The sequence below is a fragment of the Octodon degus genome, unplaced genomic scaffold, assembly GCF_000260255.1.
Source record: "Octodon degus isolate 3935 unplaced genomic scaffold, OctDeg1.0 scaffold00067, whole genome shotgun sequence".
NCBI classification, from domain to species: Eukaryota; Metazoa; Chordata; class Mammalia; order Rodentia; family Octodontidae; genus Octodon; species Octodon degus.
The window spans coordinates 11,234,321-11,260,349 of record NW_004524643.1 but is presented as its reverse complement, the minus strand read 5'-3'; the positions used below and the strand labels follow the sequence as shown (position 1 = coordinate 11,260,349).

Here is a 26,029-nt window from a genome sequence, read left to right as displayed (position 1 = left end):
GGCAAGAGCAAGGGCCTGAGTTCAATCCCCAGTTAAAAAAAAAAAAAAAAAAGACAGATAGAAGATTCAAGCCTTAATTGTGTGGAGGGGCGAGGGGTGTCAAGAGAGTCTGCTTAGCAAGCAATTAGATGATGACTCACGCCTCCAGCCGCAGGGTCCCCAGCTCAAGCACCCTACTGCTGTAGCTGTGTGTTCCCAGCAGGGATCAGAGAGGAGGCTGTCACAGGAAAATGGGCTCCCTTTCTGAGTGAAGGTTGACTTGGAAATTGGCATGATTTCAGTTTAAAAACACCTCTAATCTTCAGTTCCCCCCTGGTGAGCAGGATAGAGGAGGTAGGTGCTGACATGCAGCCAGGCTCAGAGGTAAGTCCTGCCTTCCCTTCCTCTATCACTGTCTGGCTCCCCAGCCCCTTGCTTCCATTTCAGACTCAAGCCATAAACATACTACCCCCTGAGACACCATTTGGAAAAGTCAATCTTAGGCTGACACTCACTGCCTATAAATGGCGTGGAATTAGGCTAATCAGTGGCTCTTAATTTCCCAACAAATGCGGGTGCTGTGCTAATTGCCAGGGTCCACACCATCAGATCCCTGGTTGGTGGCATCAAATAAGAGAAGTGGTAATTTGGGGGCTGGAGTAAGGGAAGGCCTGCTCTGTTGGCTGAGCCAGTTAAAAACAGTATTACTTGCTAAGTGAGCTTCAGTACAGAGCCAGGGCCTGGCCTCATTGTCAACCAAGCCCTCAGTGAATGGCCCACAAGTATGTTTGCAGGAACTGGACTTAGCACTAATCCTAAGTGGTTTCTTGTCCGTGAGTGGCTTTTTGTTGTTTTTCATCAAGGACAATTTTACCAGCAGCATGGCATGGTACTGCCAGGGCAGCTCATCAGGGATAAAGCATCCCAAACCTTGGTCTGTTGTTACCATGGCAACATGGCATTTCCAGACTCTCCAGGCAACCTTACTGGCATCTGCTGCTGTAAAGATTCAGATGGAAAAGGGCCCTGTTCTTCCCCCATTTGAGACAGAGCAAGTTGTAAAGACAAGGAATCCTTCACCAAGGACCAGGAGATTACAGGGAAAATGCTGTTCTATTGATGTAAGGCCTTTTGATAAAATAATGTATGACTGCTCATTAAAGCCTTTCTGTCTATTATAGTCTGTAAGAGAGCTTTTTCCCCTGGGGCAAGAAGGAAAGAGGTTTGGGGAAAAGCAGGGGCACAGTGTGAATGAAGGCTGGCTGGGGAGGTGCAGGGAGTGTGTAGATGGGAGTTGCTTAGGTAGGAGAAGTGACATTGGTGGGAAAGGCAGGTGCTAGCTCTGCCCCTGTAAAACCTGCAGCTCCATTCTTATCTGGCAGACGCCTGACTACATCTTCACTCATCTGGGTTATGGTTTCTTCTCCTAAGGAGTAAGAACTGGGCACCACCTCTCATGCCTTTCTTTGGGCAGGCATTTCTCCTTTTCTTGCCTGACCACTGCTGTTGTTTGATACTAGAATCAAACTCAGGACCTCATGCTTGCTAGGCAAGTGCTTATGCCATTGAGCTATCTCCCTGGCCCACTATTGTTGTTGATTGCGCCTGTGTCCCTTAGACTCATGGTGGGAAACAGACCCATAGAAGATGTGTGCTTGAGCTTACACAAGAATACAACAGCCTCAGAACAGAGGGGCTAAAGACTAGGATCTGAATAAACTGTCCTGGGCTTGAATCCTTGGCCTCATGTCAGATTTCAGGTAGGCCTGAACCTCAGCAGAGCCTCAACTCCATGATGAAACAGATTCTGAACATGCCTGTCCTACTGGGCTGTTGGGGTATAAAATGGCATAACAAAACTAGTATATCATTGTTCTTGAATATAGTAAGAGCTCAGGGTATGTTAGTTATTAAATATTAGCTATTTTCATTGAAACTGGGGACTATCCAATTCATGTTTGTGCCTTCTCTCTGTATATACATAAGATACTCAAATATCGCTTCATCTGGAATTGCCATTAGGAAGACATATGTTGATTGGGTGAATGGAGGAGGGACCAGAAGGGTCCCTGCACATCAGTGGGCTCCGTGCTTAGCCCAGTGTGTGCAGCTTCCTGCAGTGTGATCTGCAGGACTGGGACCAGGCTAGTCTTAGAGCCTGTCCTGTGAAGATAGGCTCATGTGTAGTGACTTTTCCATGGCCTGGTGTCCTGAGGCCAAGATTTCTTCCCAGAGCTGTGGCTTTCTTAGAGAACACATGGGGCAAATTCTTCCCACCCTTTGGATATAATATATAGTATTTATGATAACAAACGTCCAACTTTATAATGAACAGAAGGTGTCCACTCTGTTACTTGAGCCCCTTGCAGCCTGGAATTGTCAGGAGTAAGAATGGCTGGTGCTGTAGATACAGACACTGAGGCTCCATAGCTGTGGCTGTCTGATCGCCCACAGTAGGAGGGGCTGGGAGAGGGGCTTATCCCATCTTCTGCCTAACTCTGGTGCTCTTTCCCCTAAATGAAAACCTTTGGGATCTGCAGCTGTTTTTCAGTGTAATTCCAGTGAAGTAAAGAACATTGAACTTAGAGTCAAAATACTTTGATATTGATCGTAAGCCTGTCACAGGTTAGCAGCTCTTCAGGGAGCCACTTTTCTTGCCCTCTTATCTTCCTGCCTTGGGTTTATGCTGGAGTTGATGGAAAGTCTGGAATTCCAAGAAAGTGATGGGGAGAGGGGCACTATCACCAAGGGCCACCTCCATCTCACCATGGCTGTGGCCACAGCAGGTCCAGCTGCCCTGCGGGGTCATAGTCTGGACAGTTGAAAAGCACACTGAAAACCAAGCATCATAGCTCATGCCTGTGATCCCAGCAATCTGGGAGGCTGAGGTAGGAAGCTCACAAGTTTGAGCCCAGCCTGGGCAACTTTGTAACTTAGAAAGACCCTGACTCAAAATAAAAACTAAAAAGGGCTCTGATGTAGCTCAATACAAAGGCCTGGAGTTCAATCCCAGCACCACCAAAGAAAGGAAAGAATGACCAGGGCGGGGGGTGGGGGGAGAAAAAAGAAGAGCAGAGAGGAAGGAGGTAGGAAAAAATAAAGGAAAGAAACATCTCTGTAAGAAATGGATATTCCATAGAAGGCTTTTGGGCCAGTAGCTCTCCAAACACTGCAACAGCTTTGGGAAGCTTAGGTGTGGAGGGTAGAGGAGAAGCAATCTGTAGTGGTCTCTAAGAGCTTCTTTTAATCCTACAGACTTCAGAAAGACCTACCACTAATCATGGTAATGATAATAATTATTGCCATTTATAGAGTCTCCTCCAGATAACCACTTTTCATGGATGTTCTCATTTGGTCATTGGAAGAATCCTATAAGGAAGGAAAAACAAATACTCTTATTTTTCAAATGAAAACTTTGAGCCCCAGAGAAATTGCATAACTTTCCCAAGATTATATATGTAGTAAAAGTAGAGCTGACTTCAAATGAATGCTTACTGTAAAGAAAGCAGAAAACAATAAACATTTGTGAGTGGGGGAGTGAAGGAATGAATGAGTGCTGACTCTCCTAGAGAAGTGTAGTAGCATTCTGCTTGCTGGACATAATACCCATACCTACAACTTCAGTGAGGAACAATTTAACTTCATTCACTTTTCAACCTATGATTGGCTGGCTTCAAGGCAGAAACATGGAAGCATGGTGGCCAGGAAGCAGAGCAGGGGAACAGTGCCACAGAGGAAGAAGAGAGGGGCCAGACGTGGACCTCGAGCTGTACATCTCTGTGACCCACACTTGGATACGCTTAGAAGTGTGCTCCACCAATCCCTGGCATGGACCATAAAGCCAGCGAGGTTGAAACTCCAGCTCTGAGAACTGTTACATGCTTCTAGAGAAGCATCTGTGCCAGTGGTTTCCAAATTGTGTCTGGAAAGCTTTAGGAGTCCACGGAGCCAGCTGGGATTAGAGGGTGGCTGAACGGGTGGCCGTGTCCCTCACCCCACTCTGCCCACAGTAGCTTCAGTGTTACCTGCTTTGTGCCTGGGATGTAGAAAACATTGCAACTAGTCTGTTACCTACCCCCATGGGTCTACAGTTCTGGAATGCATCAGAATCTCCCTCAGAGAGTTGGTCTGGGGTGAGCACAGGACTCTAAATAAGTGCAGATGGTCACCAGGCTGCCTTTTAAGATGGCTGTCTTCTTGGAGTTGGGGAAGGTTTAAAACCCAGGGAGAAGCAGGAGTTTTCCTCAGTCATGGCCCTTAGGAATCTAACCCTTGAGTACCTCATCTGCTGCCCTCCCCCATACCACAACAGCAACTGAGCCAGAAAACAAATGACACAGCAGAGAGTAACAAAGCAGTTTCCATAGCAATGCTTAGTGGCTTGTGCCTGTCAGGATGCCTCAGACAAACACTAATCTGAACCTTTAGCTGGAACTATGTGACATGTCTCTTGTTCCTCACAGGGGCTTCCAGGGGATAGAAAAGGAGAGGAAGGGTGGCATGATTTTGTCATGTGTATTGAGAGATTCTCCAAAATTTACTAATAGCTGTCAGCAAGATAGACCAGACCAAGGAGGGCTGGGGACTGGCTCCTGGGCAGGACCTGGGCCGAGCCCAGCAGCAGAGGAGGAGGTGGGAAGGGAACCGTGTCAGTTGAACATATTTATGTGATGTACTCTGTGTTGGTACTTTATGTATTTGTTTAGAAAAACAAAGACGACATTGATAATTGTCCTTACAGATGAAGAAGCTAATGCTTAGGTGTACGCTGTAGGCGACAGGAGTCATATCAGATTCAAGCCTGTCTGGGTCTATGAACACCAACAACTGTTACCAAATTGTCTAGCTAACCAAGTGAGAACTTGAGCTATGGTCTCCCTGGCTGGTTCTTCCTTGTTTCAGGAAGGAGAGGTTTGGTCTACAGGCAGGCAGATGAGTTGGGCTGAGCCAAGCCAGGCTGGGCCTGCCTGAGGAGGAAGCAGAGGTGGAACCTGTTCACACTTTACCTGTCAGGTCTTCCTTCCCCCACAGCTGAGGCAGTGAGTGCCCCACAGATGCCCCCACACGTGCACACATGCACGCACATGCACACACGCACACCCTGCAGTTGTTTTGGATCAGTGATCTCTGTGCATGACCTGCCCAGCTGTTTGACCTGCCTTCCTCTCAAGCAAATGAGTCCCTCTGAGAATAAATGACAATTATCATTCCTAAAACAAATATTTGTTGAGCATTTTTATATATCTACATCTTTTCTAAGTGCTGGAATATAACAGTTGAATAAAATGAATTTTTTTTTGCCCTCTCAGAGCATTTCATTCTAACAAGGAGCTAAGACAAAAGTTTATGTGAGGTGTTACATGATAGGTGGGAAAATAGAGCAGCAGCAGGAGCTGGAAGAAGATGGAACTAGGCAGTCAAGGATGGCCCTCCGAGATGCAAACATTTGAATGAAGACCTAAATGAAGGATGGAGAGGGGCTGTATGCTTATCTGGGCAGAAGCATTCTAGGCAGAGGTAACAGCCAATGCAAAACTCCAGCTGGGCTGGGGGAAGGAGAGCAGTGTGGCTGGAGGGTAGGTAGTGTTGGGCATCATGGGGTAGCCAAGACCGGAGAGAGTAGGACAGCGTAGGCGAAGGTCAGGATGCTCTTCTGAATTACCATGCCCCTCACTGATTTCCAGCCTGGAAACACATTTGCCTGGCCTCAACCTTAGAGCTCCAGCCCCCTTTCTCTAGAGAATATGCCCCAGGGCTGAAGCCCTAGGAGGCTGAGCAGTCCCAGCTAAGGACACTCACACTCACTCATGTGAGCAAGGCCTGCCTCGCTGGCCCTCCCTACATTCAGCTGTGTTTCTCTTCCCAGGGCCAGAGCTTTAGGACCTCACATTTCTGCGTGACTTTCCACTCCCCCAGAAGTTAGGTGTCTCCAAGAGCTTCTGACTTCAGGTTCTATAGCAGCTTGTCTTCCACAAATGCAGCACCTTCCCCCACATCCCTGGGAGAGGAGACTGTACCCATAATCCTGGCCACTCATCAAGATTGGGAATAAACTGGACCAGTGGTCTAAGTATATAAAAATGGCAGTTTTGCTTTCAGACACTTTGGGGTTTTTTCTGAAGTGGAGACATTCATGAAGAAACTTTATACTTCTTAACGCATCCTGTCATGCCCTTCATTCAAGAAAAAACAAAACCAGAAGCTGTAGTTTGCAGTGAAAAAGACACCAGATTAGACCACATAGAACCATAAGTATGGCGTTACCTCTTAAGCTGCCACTGCCCCCCTGCTACTCCTATCATTTGTCATTCAGTTTCCCAGTGCTCAAGTTTATAATCTCTCGGGCTCAGGAGAGGTTTCTATTTGGGAAATGGACTTATGCATTCATATCGAATAGGTACTTCCATCTTAAAATGGCCAGGACAGAACTCTTGATTTTCTCCTCAAACCTATTTCTCCCCCATGCCTTCTCAGCTTCATAAGTTGACTTGCTGTCCACCCGTCGCTTGGAGAATCAGTCCTGATTCCATCACTCGCTCACTGATGCACAGCGTGCCAACAGGCCCTGCACAGCACTGCTGCCAGTCCTCTCTGAGCCCCTGTGCCTTCTTGCCTAGTCTTTGGCAATATTGTTGTCTCCTAAGTTGGTTCTTCCAATTTGTCTTTGTCATCCAGCCTTCAGAGACAGCAGCCTTTTCATGAGTAAGCTAAACACGATTTCTTGCATTAAATTCTCCAGCAGCTTCTCAGCAATTCAAACTCCTAACTCTTCACCAAACCCTCAAAGCCCTGCTTCCCCTTCGCTCTCTAGCCTCCTCCCTCTCCTGGCTCCAGACACACTGCAGTCAGCCTCCTACCTGTATCTGGAACGGGCAAGACTTCTGCCTACTTGTGGCCTTTGTGTTAGCTGTAGCCCCCACTGGTGAGCTTTTCCTCCAAGTGTCCATGTGGCTGGCTCTAGTCTTTCAGGTTGTAGCTCAGATGCCACCATACTGGAGAAGACTCTCTGACCTGTTACTGTTTATATCTAGATGTCCCCAAGAGCCTCATGCACTCCCAAGTGGGGCTTTGGGGCTGTGACTGGATTTTGGAGGCTTTTCTCTGACTTGCTATTAGGAGGTGAGGTCTGGTTTGGAAGGGGGGGAAGGGGGTGTGTGGCCTGGATGGGCAGCTCTCTCTTCCCAGCCCTTCCCGTGTTTCTGCTTCCTCTTTCCCAGGCCTGAGCAGCTCTTCCCTACCATGCCCCTCTGCCATGCCATCCTGCTTTGCGGCCAACAGTTAGAGGCTGAAACTTGAACCAAAGTAAATCTGTCACCTTTAAGTTGCAGGAGTTGGGTCTTTTGTCCCAGAGAGGAAGTGACTAAGACACACCACCCATCCCTTAGAGTCTTGTCATTCTGGTTTGTTTTCTTTGGAATTTATTACTAGGTGTGATCTGTTGATTTGCATATCTGTTTGCTTGTTGTGTTCCTCACTGGAGTATAAGGCCCTGGAGGACAGAGACCTTGTGTCTTGTTCGCTGTTATAGTCCCTGCAACTAGAACCATGCTTGAATATTGTCGGTGCTCTATGATTATTCATTCAGTTATTTATCAACTCTGGCAGATAAAAAGATAATAGGTAAGGCCAGTGAGATAGCTCAGCAGACTGAGGGCCTGCTTACGCAAGCGCAGGGTTCAATCCCTGGCACCACATGCTACACCAGCTCTGCCCCCGGATGTGCTGAGCCTGCAACTGAGTCCAGGCATGGTGGGGCACACTTGTAATCCTAGTGCTGGGGGACTTGAAAACAGGAGGATCACTACAAGTCTGAGCTGCATAGTGAGACCCTGCACCAAAAAAAAAAAGAAAGAAAAAAGATAATAGGCAAAAGTCAGAGGATTTTTTTTTTTTTTTTTAGGGCAGTTAAGCCATTCACTGTGATATGGGTTATGTCTTTTATGCTTGGGACCAGAAGTATTTAGATTTCAGACTTTTTTGGATTTTGAAATATTTGAATAGGGGGCCTGCCCATTAACTCAGTTGCTTAAGTAACTGCTTAAACAAAGCAATCAGGATGCTGTGGTTCAATCCCCAGATCCTCAAGCCTTACCCAACCTGCCCCAAAGGCATCCTGAGCCAGCAAACAAAACAACAAAACATTTCTGAAATATTTGAGTATACATAGTGATATACCTCTGGACAGGACCTAAGTCTAAACACGAAATTCACTTACATTTCCTAATGCCTTACATATGGAGCCTAAAGGTAACTTTATAAAGTATTTTTAATGTGCCTGTAACCCATCTCCTCAGGTCTGGTGTGGGACCAGACCACTGTGCCTTCACCTTACTACTCACAAAGTTTTGGATTTTGGAGTACCTTAGGTTTCAAACTTTCAGAGTAGGGATGCTCTGATGGTGCCTACGTACGTATCATCCACTTGTCAAAGCCCGCGGACTGCACCCTGCCACAGGTGACCACTGCTGTAAATTGCGCACACTGCACAATAACAACACGCTCATGTTGGAGCATCAGTGAGAGCCAGCGGGTCCCTCCGGCCCTGGATAGGCAAGAGTGAGGGGTGCTGTGAACAGGTGGGCAAGAAGCTGTTTGTACTTTCTGCTTCATTTTCCTGTAAAACTAAACATTTTCTTAAAAAAAGTCTAGATGGGCATGGTGGTACACTCCTGTAATCCCAGCACTCAAGAGGCTGAGGCAGGAGAATTGTTGTCAGTTCAAGACCAGCCTGGGCTACAAAGTGTGCCCAAGGCCAGCCTGCACAGCATAGTGAGACCGTTTCTCAAAAAGACAAAAAAAAAAAAAAAAGAAGAAGTCTACATATTTAAAAGGAAAATATATATGTTAATGCATGTACTGGGTAATAAATATACTACCGTATAATTTTTAAGTTCAGTAAAATTTTATTCTGCATGGCCTCTGGGGTCTACCTTTCTGGGGCACTCATCTCCCTGCATTGTCACTGTGGGAGGGGTGCTCAGCCCCCAGGCCTAGCGCTAGCTTTGTGGGGCCTACAGTGTACACTGAGTGGATTGAACTCAATTGTACCAAGCACACACTGTGGATGCTCTGAGTATTGATTCAGTGGCTGAAAGCCTCCGGGAATTGCCATCTCACGTGTGTGCCCTCCCTTCCCATGTAATGCCAGTCCCCATCTTCTGGGTGTGCTTTTTTTTGCCCCACCCCACAATGGCTCTGATTCCCCAGCTCCTTGCCTACACACTGACGAGCTCCAGACAGGCTCAGGAAAGACAGTGTAGGGAAACCTTGGCAGTGACCAGGCTGCACGAGTGAGAGCCAGCTGCTGCATCTGTGCCCCTGTCCCTTGTTAGTGTCCCTCCAAGATCACTGTTTGTTAATAAGATGATAACAAGTAGAGACAACTGGAAAGTCCAGCCGGGTCTGAAACACCAGCATGCAGCCAGGCAAGGGAGGCAGAGCAAAGCTGCTCGTGTGGAATCGTTTGGGGTGTTATATGGGTTGTGAGACCCACAGAGACAGCAGATCTGAACTCCACAGCAGCTGATGAGACCTGGGGCAATGCTAACTGAGGCAGGGCCTCAAGGGGTGTGCATCTTGAGCTTATCACTTCCAGAGCCTCAGTCCATTCTGGATACCATACTTCTACAAGAATGAAAACATGGAGCTGGTCAACAGAGGAGGCTCAGGCTGCTTGTAAGGCTAGGGTATGCCACCAGACCTAGAGAGGGAAGCTGTGTCACCACAGTAAAGAAATCTCAGAGGACAGAGGAGCTGTCTGCACACACCTAAAGGCTTTAAAATCTGAAGGTCCTTTGGCAATGCTGGGCTCTACATCAAGCCCGCTGGTCCACAAGCTCATGCCTGCTCCCTGTAGCACAGTGCTGGCTTCTGGGTCTCTCCAGACTCTTCATCATGGTGTATCAGCAGAACAGCTTCGTCCCAGGCTGCTGCGCTGAGATGAGTCATATGGAAGCCCAGAGACTCACACAGTATCACGGGAGGCCCTGAGAGGGTTAATGTCCTTTTCTGTCCCTTCTCCCAGAGCAGCTAATATGCCCAGAAAACCAGCAGTTCTGACAAAGAACGCAAAATTCAGAAAGACAGTCTGTAGGGAGGATTTCAGTTGTTTATAAAACAGGCCAACACATTTCCACCTTGTAAGTTCTAAATCCGTCATCCACAGCTCCCTAGATCTAAGAATAGTCACCCAGCAGAGCCAACGTGCCATAGCACGCTCTTCCTGCAGGTGACTAAGGGAAAGTGTCCACCACAGCCTGAGCATCTCCTGTTCTCAGCCAGGGGAGCACTGACCTCTGCCTCTTTTTTAGGAACCTCCTCCAGACTTGGCGTTTTCTTCCATGAGGTGCTGATCCCAATCCCCTCCTTGTGGAGGTGTCCCAGCTGCCAAATGAGATGCTGCTGTGGTACAGAGGGGCAATGGAGGGCAGTTCAAGGGCAGCAGGAACCTCTGGCACTTTGGCATTGCCTTGCTGTAGGCCTCTTTTCTCTTGTACACAGAGTTGTCAGCACTGGAAAGCATCCAGAGTAGTGGAATCTGGAAGAGGCTCTAGAGCAGGTGCCCACCTGGCAGCATCAAACCCGTCACCTGGTTGCGTTTCTGTTCATCCCCTGACCCAGGGCTGCTGCCTGGTCTGGCTGCAAGAAACCAACCTCAGGAACATCTTCCCTCTGTTCATCTGCCTCCACTGCCTCTGTTTTCTTCTGCACACTGCCATGCTGCCTCACACTACCACCCTAGCTCTTCAAGGCTGGGGTGCCTTGATTTGTTTCATCTCAGCCTTTGCCTCCACTGGCTGGGGTACCTGCTGCATTCCACTGCAATTTACTGGTTGTTACAGAGTTTTTCCTGATAGTGATCTTGGTCGGCTGAGTCAGGGCTTCTCCTCATCTCTCTTTGGCCTTCGCTAGCCAATTCATTCATTTATTCATTCACTCGCACAGCACTATGTTTTGAGCACTAATGAGTATCATGCAGTGCCTCAGGTGCTGGGTAGACAGGGTTCCTGTTCTCAAGGAGCTTGTGTTTTGTCCGGTGAGCTAGATAAGTCGGGCAAGGCAGGAACAGTAAGTGCAAGAACCCCAAGTGCAAAGGTCCTGAGGTGAGTCCTGTTTGGAGAACTCTAAGGGAGTCAGTGTCACTGTGGTAGTGTCATCAGGGTGGAACACAGTAGGGCATGCTGCCAGAGAAGCTGCTGAAGAGTTCTGGACAGAGCAGTGCTCTGTCCAACGTAGGTTTTAACAGGATCCTTAAAGCTGCATGTGGGGGCCCATAAGGGTGGAAAGACAACAAAGAAAGCAGTTGTACAGCTCTTACAAGGCCACTAGTGAGAGTGGAACTGAGGCTGGCGAGCAGTGGCCAGATGCTGCGGGATTCTAAAATAATCTCCCTGAATCCTTCTTTCCCAGGCCTGCCTCTGCCCTTACCTGGTGGACAGCCACAGCCTCCTCACTGGTCCTGTCACCTTTCTTTTCCCTCACCTCAGAGTTTCCATACTCTCAGAGCTCCCATGGCTTTTGGTCTGCAGGGGACCCTTGGCCGGCCTGCTCCCAAATACCCTTCCCACGACAGTCCATGCCACAAACCCAATCATCTCTGGAGGAATTCGTGGTGCAGGAATGGCTTCTTCCTGCTACCCAGCTCCTGCTTCGAGGGTGCTGTTGGCCCTGGAAAGGTGATAGATGGGCTGGTCACAAAGGGATAACACTGACAATGCCTCTCACCCAGCCAGGCCCAGTGGAGCCATGGACCCCAGAGCTAGTTCCTCCAGGAACTGCCACTCTCCTCTGTCATTGTAAGCAGGGACATATACCCTGGAGGTAGCTTTGGCCACAGAGAAGAAGGTGAAGCCAAGCCTAGGAGTGAGGTCAACAGCACCCAGACTCAGTGTGATGCATTCTTTTCAATGCTGTTCTCCACCCAGGTGAAAACACAGACTGGCTTGGGTCCTTCCAGGCAACTCTTCCTGTCCCCACCACCTATGAAGCCAAGTCTAGACCTGTAGCTTGATGCTCATAGCCTTCTGTGGTCTATCCCTCTGGGCCTCCTCCCCCTCCTCCCTGGCTTGCTCCCTGCTCCCTGGATTCACCCAGGCCATTCCCGTGGTCCTGCTCTTGGCCACATGAGTCACGTGAGTTCTTTGTCTGGCTTAGGCCCTGCACCAGACACAAAACCCAGAGAAGAGAAAGATTCCATCTGTGTCCCTAGGGCCCCAGACCCCAGCCATGGGAAAAGCTGATTACAGGAACTGATGGCAGGTTCATTGTGGTAGTCACTGAAGCACTGTTTGTCATCATACAAGATAGGGGGTCCCTAACATATTCGTAATAGGAATGGTTTAAGAAAGCATGGCTTGACCCTCCTATTAAATAACACACTGAAATTGGCATACACCACATTCTTGGGACTCTGTCACCATCTCCAACAGAACTAGTGAAGAAACCTGAGGTTTGGGGGGCCCTTGGGTCTGTCCCTAACTAGACCAGATATATGTGACCTCAGATGAGTTCTTTTACCTTCTTGAGCCAGGCTACCTCATCTATAAAGTGAAAGTGATAACCTCTTAGAGGGTTGCTATGGGAATTAAGATGACATTTGTATACAACTAAGAAGAACCATCCCCAGGTAACATCTTCATGGTCAGGGACGATGGCAGGAATTCCGGCTATCTTAACTGCATTCCCAGGGACAACATGGAAGGAGAAGAGGTGCCAAAAGGCATGTGCCATCTCTCTTCTAAGGCAGGGTCCAGTGTGCTGTTACAGAACATCTCAGTTGGAACCTCACTGGCCACACCCAGCTGCAGGAGAGATGGGAAATGTCTTTGTTCAGTGGCTCAAGGGACAGTCAGGAGGTTCTGCCCACACATCAGGTGTTTGTCTGTCGTAGGCAAGGCCCTCCAGCAGAGGTGCTGCCCACTCCCAAGCCCTGGGCTGCAGCCCTAGCACCAGAAGGCCCTGAGAGGACTCATGTTGCCAGGAAGCTTGGGCTGGTGGCCCAAAGCCTGGATAGATTTGGGTCTTGTGTCCAGTGCCAAGGACCCTGCTGATGCTGGGGATGCACTCCTTGAAGGGCCTGAGGTTGACACATATATGGTGACTGAGCTCCATCACTTGTCGCAGTTATCCCAAGTCTTTATTTCAAGGGGCTGAGGAGCCCCTTGATAACCACAGCGCTCTATACCCACTGTGCCCTTGGGCTGCAAAACTGATCTCTGTCAACCAGGTAGGATTTCAGTATTCTACAGTCCTGGGAGGGGCCAGGCGTGCTGCAGAGAGCCCTGTGTAAAGCTGGGAGCATCCTCCCACCCACCTGCTTTGGAAACTGGATGTTCCCAACTCCAGCTGGCTTGCAGAGAGGCTCACTGCAGCCACTCTCCTTCCTCTGCCTCCTGCCTGAGAACAGCCTGCAGGAAAGGCTCTTGCCTAGCCAGAGCACTTTCTGTTTTTACTGTGGCCGGCTCATGGCCCTCAGTTCTGCTTGTCTGGATGACACCCTTTCTAAATGTTGGAGGGGAGCACAGCTTGCATGCCCTGCTGCATGTCTTCCTTCCCAGGGGACCACCAATCCTTTGCTTTCTGATTCTAGCTGTCTGGTCATTGTCAGTGTGTTTGGGACTCCATGCTTCCTATCACTCAGGCTGGGCCCCTCCCGCCCCCCTGTGCCTTTTGCCGTTGGTGTGGCTCCCTTGCCTTTTTCTCCCTTCCCAGTGGTCTGCTTCCTACGTGGACATGAGCTGCCACAGGGGTCAGGTACTGGCCTTCAGCATTAATCCTCTTGGAAAGGGTGAGTTAATCTGAACCTCAGTGCCTTTATTTCACTGCTCTGTGGTGAGGGCACCCAGGACATCCCATGTGCAGATGCCAGGGGCCAGCAAACCATGACCAACTCTTACCTGTGGCCTGTTTCTAAATAAGGCTGCAAGTTAACAATCACTTTTCAAGGGCTGTAAAAAAGAGTATGTGACAGAGACCTAGTGTGGCCTTTAAACCTAAAATATTTCCTACTGGTTCTAGAATAAGTATGGCAAAGCCTGGTGTCTAACATGCAGCATGTAGGTCATTCTGGAACCACACTGCCCAGGTTTTAGAACCACCTTTAAATTGTAGATCATCTATCAAATGTGGTTGCCTCTCAGAGTTGTTGGAATTAATGCACATACAGCACATAACCCTGAGTGAGCTTGCTTTGGCAGTATTAGGAGAGATGTCTGGGCCTCTGCCAGGCTTCTCCACCCAGTGGGATGAAGGTCCTAAGCCTGGGCCTCCGGATACCCGGACTCTGAGCCTGGCTTCCTGAGAGCAGTTCCCTCTGGCAGGAGGAGAGGGACCCCAGGGCTGCCTGTTTTGCGGTGTCCTGCTGGGAGGTCAGCTCTGCCTTCCTCCCACCTCCGTCCCTGCTGTCATTCAGCTGTGCCACTCACCAGGGCTAGGCACAAAGCCCATGCCAGGTGCCAAACTGGGCCTGGAGGTACCTTCTTTGCTCTCCCTACCCTGGCCTGTGTGCCTGCCTGGCTGCAGGAGCTGGGGCCTGGGGATCCTTCTCTCTGTGTGCATTTCCTCATTCTCCCGCCAAATATATAGACAATGTGTTTCCTCAAACCTGAGCTTTTGTCGAAGGAAGGGAATGGGCAGGGTAATCTCTGGACCCAATCTCCCTCTCCTCAAAGTGTGGTCTGCAAAACAAATGTTTGAAAGGTAATTTGTTAACTATAAAGATTTAAAAATTTGAATCATTGGAAAATCAAAAAGAATATTTTCTGATCAGGATAAAGAGGAAATTTTAACTCCTAAAAGCAATAGGATACCAAAAAATAAAAATAAGTAAGGGATGGGCTATAGCTTAGTGGAACAGAACCCCTATGTTCAGCCTTTGTACCACTAAATAAGTAAAAGAAAACACAGGCTGGCCAGTTAATTTGAATTTCAGATTAGTAAGAAGTAATTGTTTGTACAATAATTAACCACTAAGAAGAATATATGCAGTGTATTATTTGTTGAAACTGTACTTCCGATTTGATTTGAAACTGTCTCATTGCTATCTGTTTATCAATAAAACTTTGAAAAAAAATGAAAAAAAAAAAAAAGCAATAGAAGAAACTGAACGGAAAAGTTCAATCAATTTTACTCCATGAAATCATAAAAGATAGATAGTAGAAGATCTAAAAGAAAGCTTCAAGTCAAACTGAGGAAAAAATATATTGCCAAGTATGACAGAATGAATAGCCTTTAAAAAAATCTTTAAAACAACAGAGCTCTTAGTAGGCAACAACAGTAACTATTCATGCAGTAATTTGTGTCAGGTACTCCTCTATGTACTGTACACGTGTTCACTCATTTAACCCATCCTGGGCAACAGTACTATGAGACAGATATTGTCCTCATTTAACTAACAGATGAAGAAACAGACACAGAGCACTCCTAGTGTTGGCTGGGACACAGCTAGCAAGTGTTACTGCTGGAATTTGAGCCTGTCACCTAGCTCTCGGGTCTGAGCACTTAACTCATGATAACCTGGAAAAAGAATTTGAAACACAGTACACAAAAGAGGAAATACAAACACTGAGTAAGAGAATTATCTTTCAGTTTCAGTGTTAACATACAAAGTAAAACAGCAAAATATTTTGCCTTCAGTTAGAAAAGATCTTTATCTACTATAATAATACTGGCAATGCTGGAGCAAGACTACTGAAGTTGATTCAGGTAGCTTTTCGCAAAAGTATTCTGGCAGTACTCAGAACAGTACTCAGGACCCTATCCCCTTTGGCCAAGAAGTCCCATTGTAAGAATCTAATTTGAGAAAAGAATTAGAGCAACAAAGGTTCATACATAAGATTTTTATAGCAATGCGATACAAAATAATGAAAAATTAGAAACCACTTATGTAGCTGATAATAGGAAACAGGTTAAGTAAATTGTTTAATCTGTGTAATGGGCAATTAGGCAGCCATTATAAATAAATTTGCATAACAGAAACATGGTAAGGAAAGTGAAGAGACACCACAGGCTTGTGGAATAACCCACTAGCTGTGCACATCACAAGGGGGAGTTATATAAACACAACACACCAAGAAAACTCAGGAATCAGTAAGAAAAAGGCAAATGACCCAGAAGTGAAGTGGGCAAAGAATGTAAATAGGCAACCCATGGGAGGTGCGACCAAGAAGTGGCGAGCCCTGCTCCGTCTGACTGATGAGGAAATGCGAACTAATTGAATGTACTTACCAGAATAGCCAGAGTGTAAAGGCAGAGATACAGAGCAACAAGTCCATAGCCACGGCTCACCGAGTATAATAGCTGCAGCCACCTGGGAATGCCACGTGGCCATTCTGAGTAAGATCACCTGAGGGTTCCCTGTGGGTGCTTCTAGGCATCACCCTGTAACAAAAACATTTTCTTCTGCCGGGAGGCATCTTCAAAGATGTTCGTTGCAATACTGTTTATAATAGCAACCATATTAGAGTTGGTGTATAAGATTATTATATTTGATATAACATTGCATTATATAGTAGCATTAATAATGGTTATTAAAGAACACTCCATCCCCAGGGAATATGGTTAATAAGGCACTTGGCACAGTTAAGATGAAAGAGCTAAATCTATAACTATCAGCTTGGATAAATTTTTTTTCTTTCTTTGTTTTGTTTTGTTTTTTGAAACAAGTTCTCACTGTGTAACCCAGGATGGCTTCCAACTCACAGTGATCCTCCTGCCTCAGCCTCCTGAGTGCTAGGATTACAGGTGTGCACCACCACACCTACAGAAATAAATTTCTAAAACAGTGAGTATAAGGAGCAAGTCCTACAAAAGATACATATTTGAATGGTACTACTTTCTTAAATATTTTGAAAATATTACATAGTTTTTAAGAACTTACACGTAGAAAATTGTAAGTACAAATAGCATACACCACCTTCAAAATAGTGGTTACTTCTGGAAAGGAGAGATGGATGGAGGGGCAGGAGTGGGAGATGGACTTAATGACTTTTTTAGAGGATGATTTGAAACAGATACAGAAAAATGTCAATTTCAGTGTTCTTAATTTAGGTAAGGATATGGGTCTTTTTCTCACATTACTTTCAGTACCTTCTGTATTTTGAGCTGTATCAAAACTTCAAGTAAATTATTTTAATTTACTTTTTTAATATTTTGCAAGTCCATGGAGAAATGTTTGGGTTATACTATTAACGGGTAAAAGCAGGACAAAAATATGTACAAATGTTTGTGTGTTTTACAAGTTCAAGGTTTAAAGAGATATACAAGATATTCATAGTAGTAGGCAAGACTCTGCAAGGCTGCTTTCCCTTACACTTTTCTTTTCCATGTTTTTTTTTTTTTTTTCTTGGCATGGAGATGTATTATTTTTCTATCCAGAAGAAACTATTAACACAACACAGAAAAGTGCAAGGGAGCTTAGCCCCTAGCAGAGGGCCTAAGCCCTAGGAAGGAGGTGTGGTGAGATGGGAGCATCCTGGGCTGTTGCAAGGCCTGGGCTTTAGTGCTGGCTGGCCACTTCGTGACTGTGTGACTGTGCATTTGTCCATTCCTTTATTCAACAGTAAGTTGGGTCCTTATTGAGATCCAGGCACTGCGCTGGAGACAGAATGATGAAACAGGCATGCTTCTTCCTTCACCAGAGGACATAGGCCACTGAGGAGGGGACAGTAAAAGGTCACCAAATAGATCATACATCACTGCGAAGTGTGCAATCTTCTAGAGGAAAAAAAAAACAAGCCCTGTAAGAATGGATGACTTGGGTGTCTATCCTCTGCACAATATTTAGACTGGAGTAAAAAGCATGAGGAGGCCTGGAACCCCTAAAAGTTGGGACTTCTAGAGGAAAGAAGACCTTGAGGAAGTGAAAGGAGCCAGGGCTTGGGGACAAAGTGAGAAAGAGAAGGTGGGGAAGAGTTGTTCAAGGCATCAGATCTTAGGTCAGGGAAGTGCCTCTCTCAGTGCCTTGGAAAGTCTTTGAAGGATTGGTGTCAAGCAGGAAGGCAGTGTGCAATCAGGTTTATAGTTGTCAGAGATCCCTCTTAAGACCAGAGTAGACAGTGAGCAGCCTCGTTAGCTAGCTGGCTGTTGCTGTGGCCCAGGCAGGAGGAAACGGTGGTCTGGATCAGGGTGGTGGCTGTGCAGATGGACAGACTAGGAAGTTTGAGATCTTCCTGGAGTCAGGGTTCTCAGGTCTTGGTAATGGGTTACATGTGACCATGAGTGAAGGGCCAAAGAGGAAGGCCAGGTTTGGAGCATAGACAGTTACAGGTGGTGGGAACAGAACATCATGGAACAGCAGCAGACGTGGGCCCAGAGGGAACAGTTAACACTCCTCCAAGTACTGCTGAGCTGGGTTTCTTCTTGTGCGAATTGTGTTCTCTGAGGGAACTTGAACCCTCAGTGAGTGTTTTTCTGTGCTGTTTCCAAAACCATTCTACAGTAGCTCCCTCTCCTTCACAGGTGGGACGTGTTATTCCTGGGGATGGAATGAGCATGGCATGTGCGGGGATGGCACTGAAGCCAATGTCTGGGCCCCAAAGCCTGTGCAAGACCTGCTGTTGGTGCCAGGACTCCTTGTGGGCTGTGGGGCTGGCCACTCCCTTGCCCTCTGTCAGCTGCCAGGACAACCTGCTCCAGACAAGGATCTCAACGTCACATACCATCCCTCAAATGCCATTGGGGACACTGAATCTCAGGAAGCGTTGGACAAAGAGAAGCTGGAAGGAGAGATAGCAATTTCAACCCAAAGCCAAACTGACAAATCCAGAAATGAGAAACTGTGATAGAGAATGTTTAATAAAGTGGCTTTTCCCACCAGACGTTTTCCCAGAGACTCACTGTGTTAGGCTGTAGGTTGACTTGAGCCAACAAACCAGAAAATGGGCAACTGCTTGCCCTGTGTTCAGCTCAACTCAAGGAGACATCTTTACTCAGCGAGGCAGTGAAGAGGTAGGTCTGTATGAAAGGACATGGAAAGCTAAAGCCCCAGCAGGAAGCCTCCGACCTCACCCTGACTGGCAGATAGAAAACCCTGCCATAGCCCTGGTGGGTTCAGCAGCCTTTGGTTTGCAAAACAGAGGACTCTAGCAGCCCCAAGCCTATCCTTAGGTTGTACTCTCAGGACCTAGAGCAGGCAGCTTGCATGTTCAGAGATATTGAGGTCCACTGCCTGGAGATTAGGGAAAGAAGGAAAGGAAGGGAAGGGAAGGAAAGGGAAGGGGAGGGCAGGGAAGGAGAGAGGAAGGCAGGTCAAGGGAAGGGAGGAGAAGGGGGAGGGGAGGGAAGAAGGAAGACCTTTGGTTACTGGGGCCAAAGAGAAGACTCTGGAGTGAAGATGTGAGGGAGTAAAATGAATAAGTGGAGAAAGAAAACCAAGACTTTGGTAAGAGACCCCTGACACAGACAAAGGAGTTTAGAACCAGTGAAACTCTTTGGAAGACTTAAGTCTTAATCTAAGCCAGACAGGACACTAGAGTCATCCTTTGTGACCATAATGGCTACAGCTTCCAAGTTTGGGTCTGTGATAGCTAGGCTCCAGATATCCAAGCAAAAGGACCTTTGATCTCCATCCAGCTTAGTGGCTTTCTTCCGCATTCTTCAGAGACCTGGAGTCTACTGAGGATCTGTGGCCTCCTTGTGGACTATGGGGAAAACAGGCTAAGTAGACAAAGGACTGGATTGCCCAATTCCACCTTATTCAGAGTGGCTTTAATGTTGTCCATATGTTACATGTTGGATTTTCATTTGACAAGGAGTCCTTGAGAGAGTTTTTTAAATGACTACTCTTTTCCAACATTTTCATCGCTCATGTGGGAAGGGGCCATCTTAAGGGCATATAACTCACCTCAGATCCTGGGTTATGACTAAAAGTGACCCTTCCGGGGCCCTGAGATAGATAAGGGTGGGATAGAGAATAACCCTGGGACTAGGAGAGGATTTAGTGAAAGAGAATGTGGCCAAGGAGAAGCCTGAGCTCCCCAGCCTGCACCTAGAGACCATTTGCATCCACAGATCTTGAATACTAGTGCAGGGAGTCCTGCTCCCAATGTTGCATTCTAGAAATATGGTGGCAAAGCCCTTGATCTGCCACTTCCAAGCACCAGCAGGCATCAGTGTAGTGTCTATATTCAGGGCTGGTATTGCCAAAGTGACCAGGCCCATAGCGACAGAACCCTTAGAAAGCCCAGAGATGATCCATCCTGGAGCAAGCCCAAGGTGACTGGCTATCATCCAATTTCCTGCAGGATGCATTATAGATCCAACAAGGCAGAAAGCAATCCCAGGGAGACAGAACCTCACAGGCCCATACCTCACCGACAAGTTTTTGCTCATAAGGAACCAGTACAACCTTTCCTATAAGACTACAAAGCAGAGGGGCCAGGGAGATGGCTCAGTAGAGTAAGCACTTTCCTGGCAAGCACAAGAGCCTGAGTTCAATCCCCGGTTCAAAAAAAAAGATTGCAAAGCAGAGCTCCTTCCTACCTTTTCCAGCACCTACTAGAGGAACCCTAAACTCCAAGTTCCCTGCTGCTAAATCTTAACATCTCTACTGAGACCACTTTCTGAGCACCGGGAAGAAGTGTCCCAGTGCTCATCCCAGGCTGAAACAGAATTAGGTGTTGGGTGAGTGCATCGCCCTAAGCCCTTGGATCTGGAGCCTCCCTCTCTGGGAACTGACTCGGATCCTTCTTGGAGCAGCAGGGCACAACAGTCGTGGCTCTGCTGGAAGGATGAATGGCTCTGGGCACAAGGACATGCCACAGGCTACTCCATCATGTCAGGTTCCTCCATCCCACCCTTCTTGGCAGCAACATCAGCAGAAGGGCTTTCCCTAGTCACTTCACGCTGGCTCTGGTGTCGGCAAGCACTCCCCACATGATAAGTAAGGAGGTGTTGACAGGTGTCTCCTGGAATTTTTTTTTTTCTGAGTTATTTGATTGGCATTGCATCATCCTCAGACTTTGTAAACATCCAAGCTCCCATTCTTACTACACCATAATCTCCCTGAGAACACTGGATCAAGGTCTTGGTCAATTCTAGAACACTTCACCAAGGATTATTCCTAGTACAAAAGTGGCCAATAAAAGTAAATGAATGAGTTCATCTGTATACGTGTAGGGTCACCATGAAGTGCAGAGGTTAGCTGAGTGGCCTCTGATTCCCTCATCCTTACCCAGCTTTTGTTTTATCCCACTCTGGTAAGGAGAAACTTGAGAGCTGTGTTGTGGATATCATAGCTGTTTGACAGTCAATGACACTGTCATCCACCTGGTTAATGAGCCATAGGAGCTAACTCAATTTTGGTTTTGGTTTTTGTTTTTTTTTGGCAGTACCAGGGATCAAACTCAGGACCTTGTGCTTGCCAGGCAAGCACTTATTCCACTGAACTATCTTCCCAGCCCAAAAAACTATTTTTTCTGAAAAATTATTTTTGAGTAAATTAGTTTTTATATTTCTCCGCTGTGAGAAGGAAGAAAGGGAACAGAAGAGAGAACAGCCTCCAGTGTGTGCTCCTAGGCCTTTGGCCTGGCTGCTTGGGTGATCATTGAAGGACCAGCATGTCCTGGGTATTGATAGGATGTTTCCATCTTGCATAGCCTCCTGATCACTGATATCCCATCTGCCCTGCACACCCACTATCCCCAGCCCAATGAGTTGAGGGCCATCCAACCAAGCTTCGACGAAATGGGGCCTAGTAATCTAGGCCTGTGGCCCAGACTAAAGCCTTTCACCAGGCCCAAAGCATCCTCTACTTCTGGCTGAAGGGATTCAGTGATCTGCTAAAGTCAAGTTAGCAATTGAAGTTACTGGGAAAGTAGAGGGGCTGTTAGAGGGAAAGTGTTCCAGGTCCTAAGGCATGAATGTGTAGCTGCAACAGGTCAGAATTTCAGAGTAGCTGAAGCACAGAGGGAGGTGGGTGTGAGAACAGGTTAGAGAGGCCTCCCAGCTGAAGGAGCTTCCGTGCCATTCTTGGGGTGGAGGGGCACTAAAGCAGGAGAAAGGGGTGGGCCAGCTGTTGGGATGGGTGAGCCACCAGCTGGATGCGAAGTGGCCTCTGCTGTCATACCCATGGTACTTCATGAAAGAGGGCATGAAGCCAAGTCCTGAGGTTCCTGGGACTCTCAGGACCCACCACTCCAGTGTTTCTGTCAATTTTGCCTCAAAGAACGAGCCCCAGAAGATCCTCAACTACCATGAGACAGCTTAGCCTGAGCTCTGGAGTCAAAGACTACCTAAGTGCAAAGCATGACTTCATCATTTATTGGCTGTGTTGCTTTGGGCCAGTTACTGTTTTAGCTCTCTGCACCTGTTTTCTTTCCTCTGAAATGGGACTGTTGAATTGTTATGAGCTCTCATTAGACATGGTTTGCAAGATGCCCCCCACATAGTAGATGCTGACTGTATGTTAATTCCCTTTTCCCATTAGCTCCCATGACCTGAAAAGCAGATTCCAGATGGTTTTGTGGTGTTCATCACTGGCTCTTCTTTGCCCTGGATCCCTGGGTAGCATAGACATTAACCTCCCTGCAATAGCCAAGGCTGCTTAGCATGCACATCATGAGATGTATAGTTGTTACAGCTGGAAGCCATATAACCCTGGGCAGAGGCTCCATCAACCCCAATTCCTTAGTCCTTGGGCTTCACAGGGCAACAGGAAGTTGAGGCAAAAGCAAGAAGGGGATGAAAAACTGGTAAATGAAAATTCAACACACACCTTAAGCCTCCTACCCACCCATAGGATCATTGACTTAGGCCATGCTGGGAGGTATAAGGGAACTAAAATCAGAGAAGATTGTTACCCCTTGTTTTCATCCCTGGGCATATAACTCCCCTCCCTGGGCTCCATTTGCTCATCTATAAAATGCTCAGAGGTTGACAACCATGTCCTTCAGAGACTCTTTCTACCTGAACATTCCTGGGACTTCCTTCCCATGGATGAGAAAAGGATTGACTCCTCCACCCTGCCCCTCCACCAAAACCAAGTGAACAATTTTAGCAAGTCAAGATCCCTAGGAGAGAACTATACTTCCAAGATTGGGTATTCAAAGAGGTGCTCTACCAGGTTGTACATGCAAGGCTACAGCTAGTTGGGGGACCAGAACTGGCAGGTGGGATCTCTGCTTCTGTCTCCATCACTTTCATCAATGACCCTAGCAGGGACATGACCACGGTCTGCAGAGGGGAACTGGAGGTTCTGATGTGTCCAGATTCAAAGATTCATCAATATGGCCTTATGCACAGAGAAATGTACATACCAAGTGGACCCCAGAGGACATGCTGGTCTTACAGCAGGTCTTCGGACCCCCTGTGTCATCTGAGAGCTACCTCCCTCCCCCCAGCCCAACAGTATGTACAATGCAAGGGGCCATCCTGCCCAACCAACCTGAAGGGATCAGCTTCCTCCTTAAGACCTGGCTGTCCCCCACTGGGTTGGCAGGAGCAGCAGCCTTAGCCAGGGCTTACCCCAGCCTAGCCACACAGACCAGAAGTCCAAAAGAGAATCACGACACTGCCTGGAGGCAATAAAAACCCAAATACGTGCTTCATCTCAAAAGTCAGTTTTTTATTTCTGGGGCCGGGGCCCAGAGGGGAGGGGAGATTGTTGAGCTAAAGCATCGTTGCTCTCTTTCCAGGAAATGTTTTGAGCTGCAGTGAAAGCTCGAGATGTTGCATTTTTTTCAACCCAAGCATGTGTTTTTCAAAAATATCATCCTCTCCCCCCCCAACTAATTTTAGAATCAGACCAAAGCCAAGCTACTGTCCTCTGTTTCTGTTGGGAAAATACTATATTTATTCGAGATGCAGAAGCGTGTCTCTGCAAACCTCCAATTGCTTCAGGAAAACAAATCTGCTTTAGACTATACAGAAACCATGATACAAAATTTATTTCATGCTCAAATCGCTTTGCATAACATTGGGCATGCAGTTTTTAACTCTGAAGTACTAAATTGCATACAGTGCCAGGTTGCGCCTTGGTAAAAGTGGAGGAGGGCACCCCTCCTGTGGCCCTGAACTTTTGGTGCTCTACATCCTGGTTTTAAAATAACACTTGGAAAATCCATACGGTGCTGATTATTTACTATGAACAATTTGTTATGAAAGTTGGTCACACTGGATCTACACACCGGGAGGATGAGAGAACCAACCTAGACTAGCCGCTGTCAGGTCTTGGGGAGACGTTTGCTGGGTCACAAGCATGCCAAACAGAAGAGGACGGCAGTGCGAGTTTCCACAATTCTATGTGAAGCAAAGTTCTCGGTTTCCGCATGAGAGATGAGTATGAAGGTGAGGTCAATATGACCGATGACTGACCAACTGCCCTTTTCGGAACCTTTGCTTTCCATCTTGTGCACAAACAGGGAAGCAATTCTTTCCCCATCTCCATCGTTCCTCCCCAGCCCGCCCCACCCCCACTTCCAGAAATGTACAGGTTTCTACCGATCTCTGTTACAGTTGGGCTCCACCAATGTGTAAAAAGTAAAAAGTTATGAAAGAAAATATGGGACTTTTGCTTTTCTTTTCATTATTGTTGTTTAGGGTAATCATACAGTTGTAGGGGGTTGGTGGGTTTGATTTGTTGGGTTTTCTGTTTAACTTCATGCAAGTCATGCTAAGGAGCCCCTCCACCCCCCTTCCCAAATAAAATAATTTTTTTTAAAAAATGAAAAGAAGAAAAAGAAATCCTCTACGGTCAGTTACCATTTGGCCGTAGAAAAAGCTACGTCCGTCCTAGTACAATGCCTGTGCCACTCGGACTCGTCCGGCAAACCTGCATGGCGTGAATTACTCTGTCCGAGGGTGAGGAGGGGCTGCAGGTCCACCCAGATGCTTAATAGCCACCAGTGTCCTCGGCCAAGCCGCCTGGTCAAGTCACTCTCACAGCCTCTGTCGGCATATACTTAGCAATGACAGGGCTTTCTTTGCAAAGATCTGTATGTAAAGAATACAATTAACACTTGAGCTTGTCTTCTCGGCTTTCCCATCCCGCTTGGTACTTAGTTTTTAAGGAAGGAAGAAGAAAGACAGAACAGCCGCATGCAGAGGCAGGCAGGTTCTTCTCCAGCTGGCTTATTTCCCATGCAGCGAGCCAGCCTAGCAGCCTCTTTCTGTCCCTTCTGGGGAACGGGTGGAGCCCCTAATTCTACTCTCCAGATGGCCTCCAACATCTGCTGGATTATGGCTCAGAATCACCTTCAGAAAAAGTCCTCAGTGGCTGTCAGGACTTCGGGAGAGGTGGGGCTGTACAGAAGTAGGTGGGGTCTGCACCCTGGAACCTCCCAGAGTATCTGAGTGCCTAAGCCAGGATAGGATGAGGCAGTGGGTGTCATCTGTGAACAGTGGTTGCTGCTGGGCTCTGACCACTATGAGCTGCCTTGGTCCCACATTCCCTGGGCTTCTGGAAGCACAGTCTAGAGACTGCTGTCTATTCTGCTAGGCTGCACCAACTGATCCAAGTTCAAGATGAAGGAGAAGGGCAGCCATGAGACCTCATTAGCAGGGCACAGCCCCTGAGAAAGGTCTTCCTGCCCCTCTCCAGGGTGACCCCTGCTCCTGAGCCTTCTAGAGTCTCCACATGGGAAAAAGCCACTTGCAAAGGGGAGCAGCAGGCCCATCCATGGATGGTGCCAAGGATGGCAGCCCTCCCCAAGGCCAGCAGCCCTCTGCCATGCAGCACCATGCGGGAGTAGTACACCACGCCAAGGTCCCAGGGAGCTCCAGACAGAGCAGAGAAGCAGTGGCCAGCCTAGAACAGGTGGGCACAACCAAGCCCTAGTGGCCCAGAGGACTCTTCTTTGTCTCCATGTAGGCTGCCTCTCCTCTTCAAAGGTTTGCCTTTGATTTTGAAGTCTCTTTTTCTCCTTGCATCTGGTTTAGCCACTTCAAATACTAGAGTGGTTGACAATGGCCACAAACTACACCATCTGTTGCTCTCAAAATTCCAAGTATTTATCTGACCCAGCCTATGCCCTCTACCAGCAAGCATCCATGTGCGTATGTGAGGCGCTCCCGACATGCATGAGCTGCCCAGCCAGTCCACTGCACCAAGAAAGGC

General features: G+C 47.5%; 2 protein-coding genes across 3 annotated transcripts in view; one reads left to right on the top strand and one right to left on the bottom strand.

The window, feature by feature from the left end:
- Nucleotides 1-19,165, top strand: part of Sergef (secretion regulating guanine nucleotide exchange factor) — a 278,435-nt gene extending 259,270 nt beyond the window's left edge. The window contains exon 10 of the mRNA XM_004634955.2: nt 18,436-19,165. Coding sequence (XP_004635012.1) covers nt 18,436-18,758 — 323 coding nt within the window. The 3' untranslated portion in view covers nt 18,759-19,165. The remainder of the gene's footprint in view (nt 1-18,435) is intronic.
- A 2,227-nt stretch (nt 19,166-21,392) lies between these two features.
- The window catches only part of Kcnc1 (potassium voltage-gated channel subfamily C member 1), a 43,730-nt gene continuing 39,093 nt past the window's right edge, over nt 21,393-26,029 (bottom strand). Inside the window, exon 4 of one of the 2 annotated variants that reach the window (XM_004634919.2) lies at nt 21,393-24,906. In XM_004634919.2, coding sequence (XP_004634976.1) covers nt 24,842-24,906 — 65 coding nt within the window. In that variant the 3' untranslated portion in view covers nt 21,393-24,841. The remainder of the gene's footprint in view (nt 24,907-26,029) is intronic. The other variant, XR_002821835.1, reaches the window with a different exon arrangement.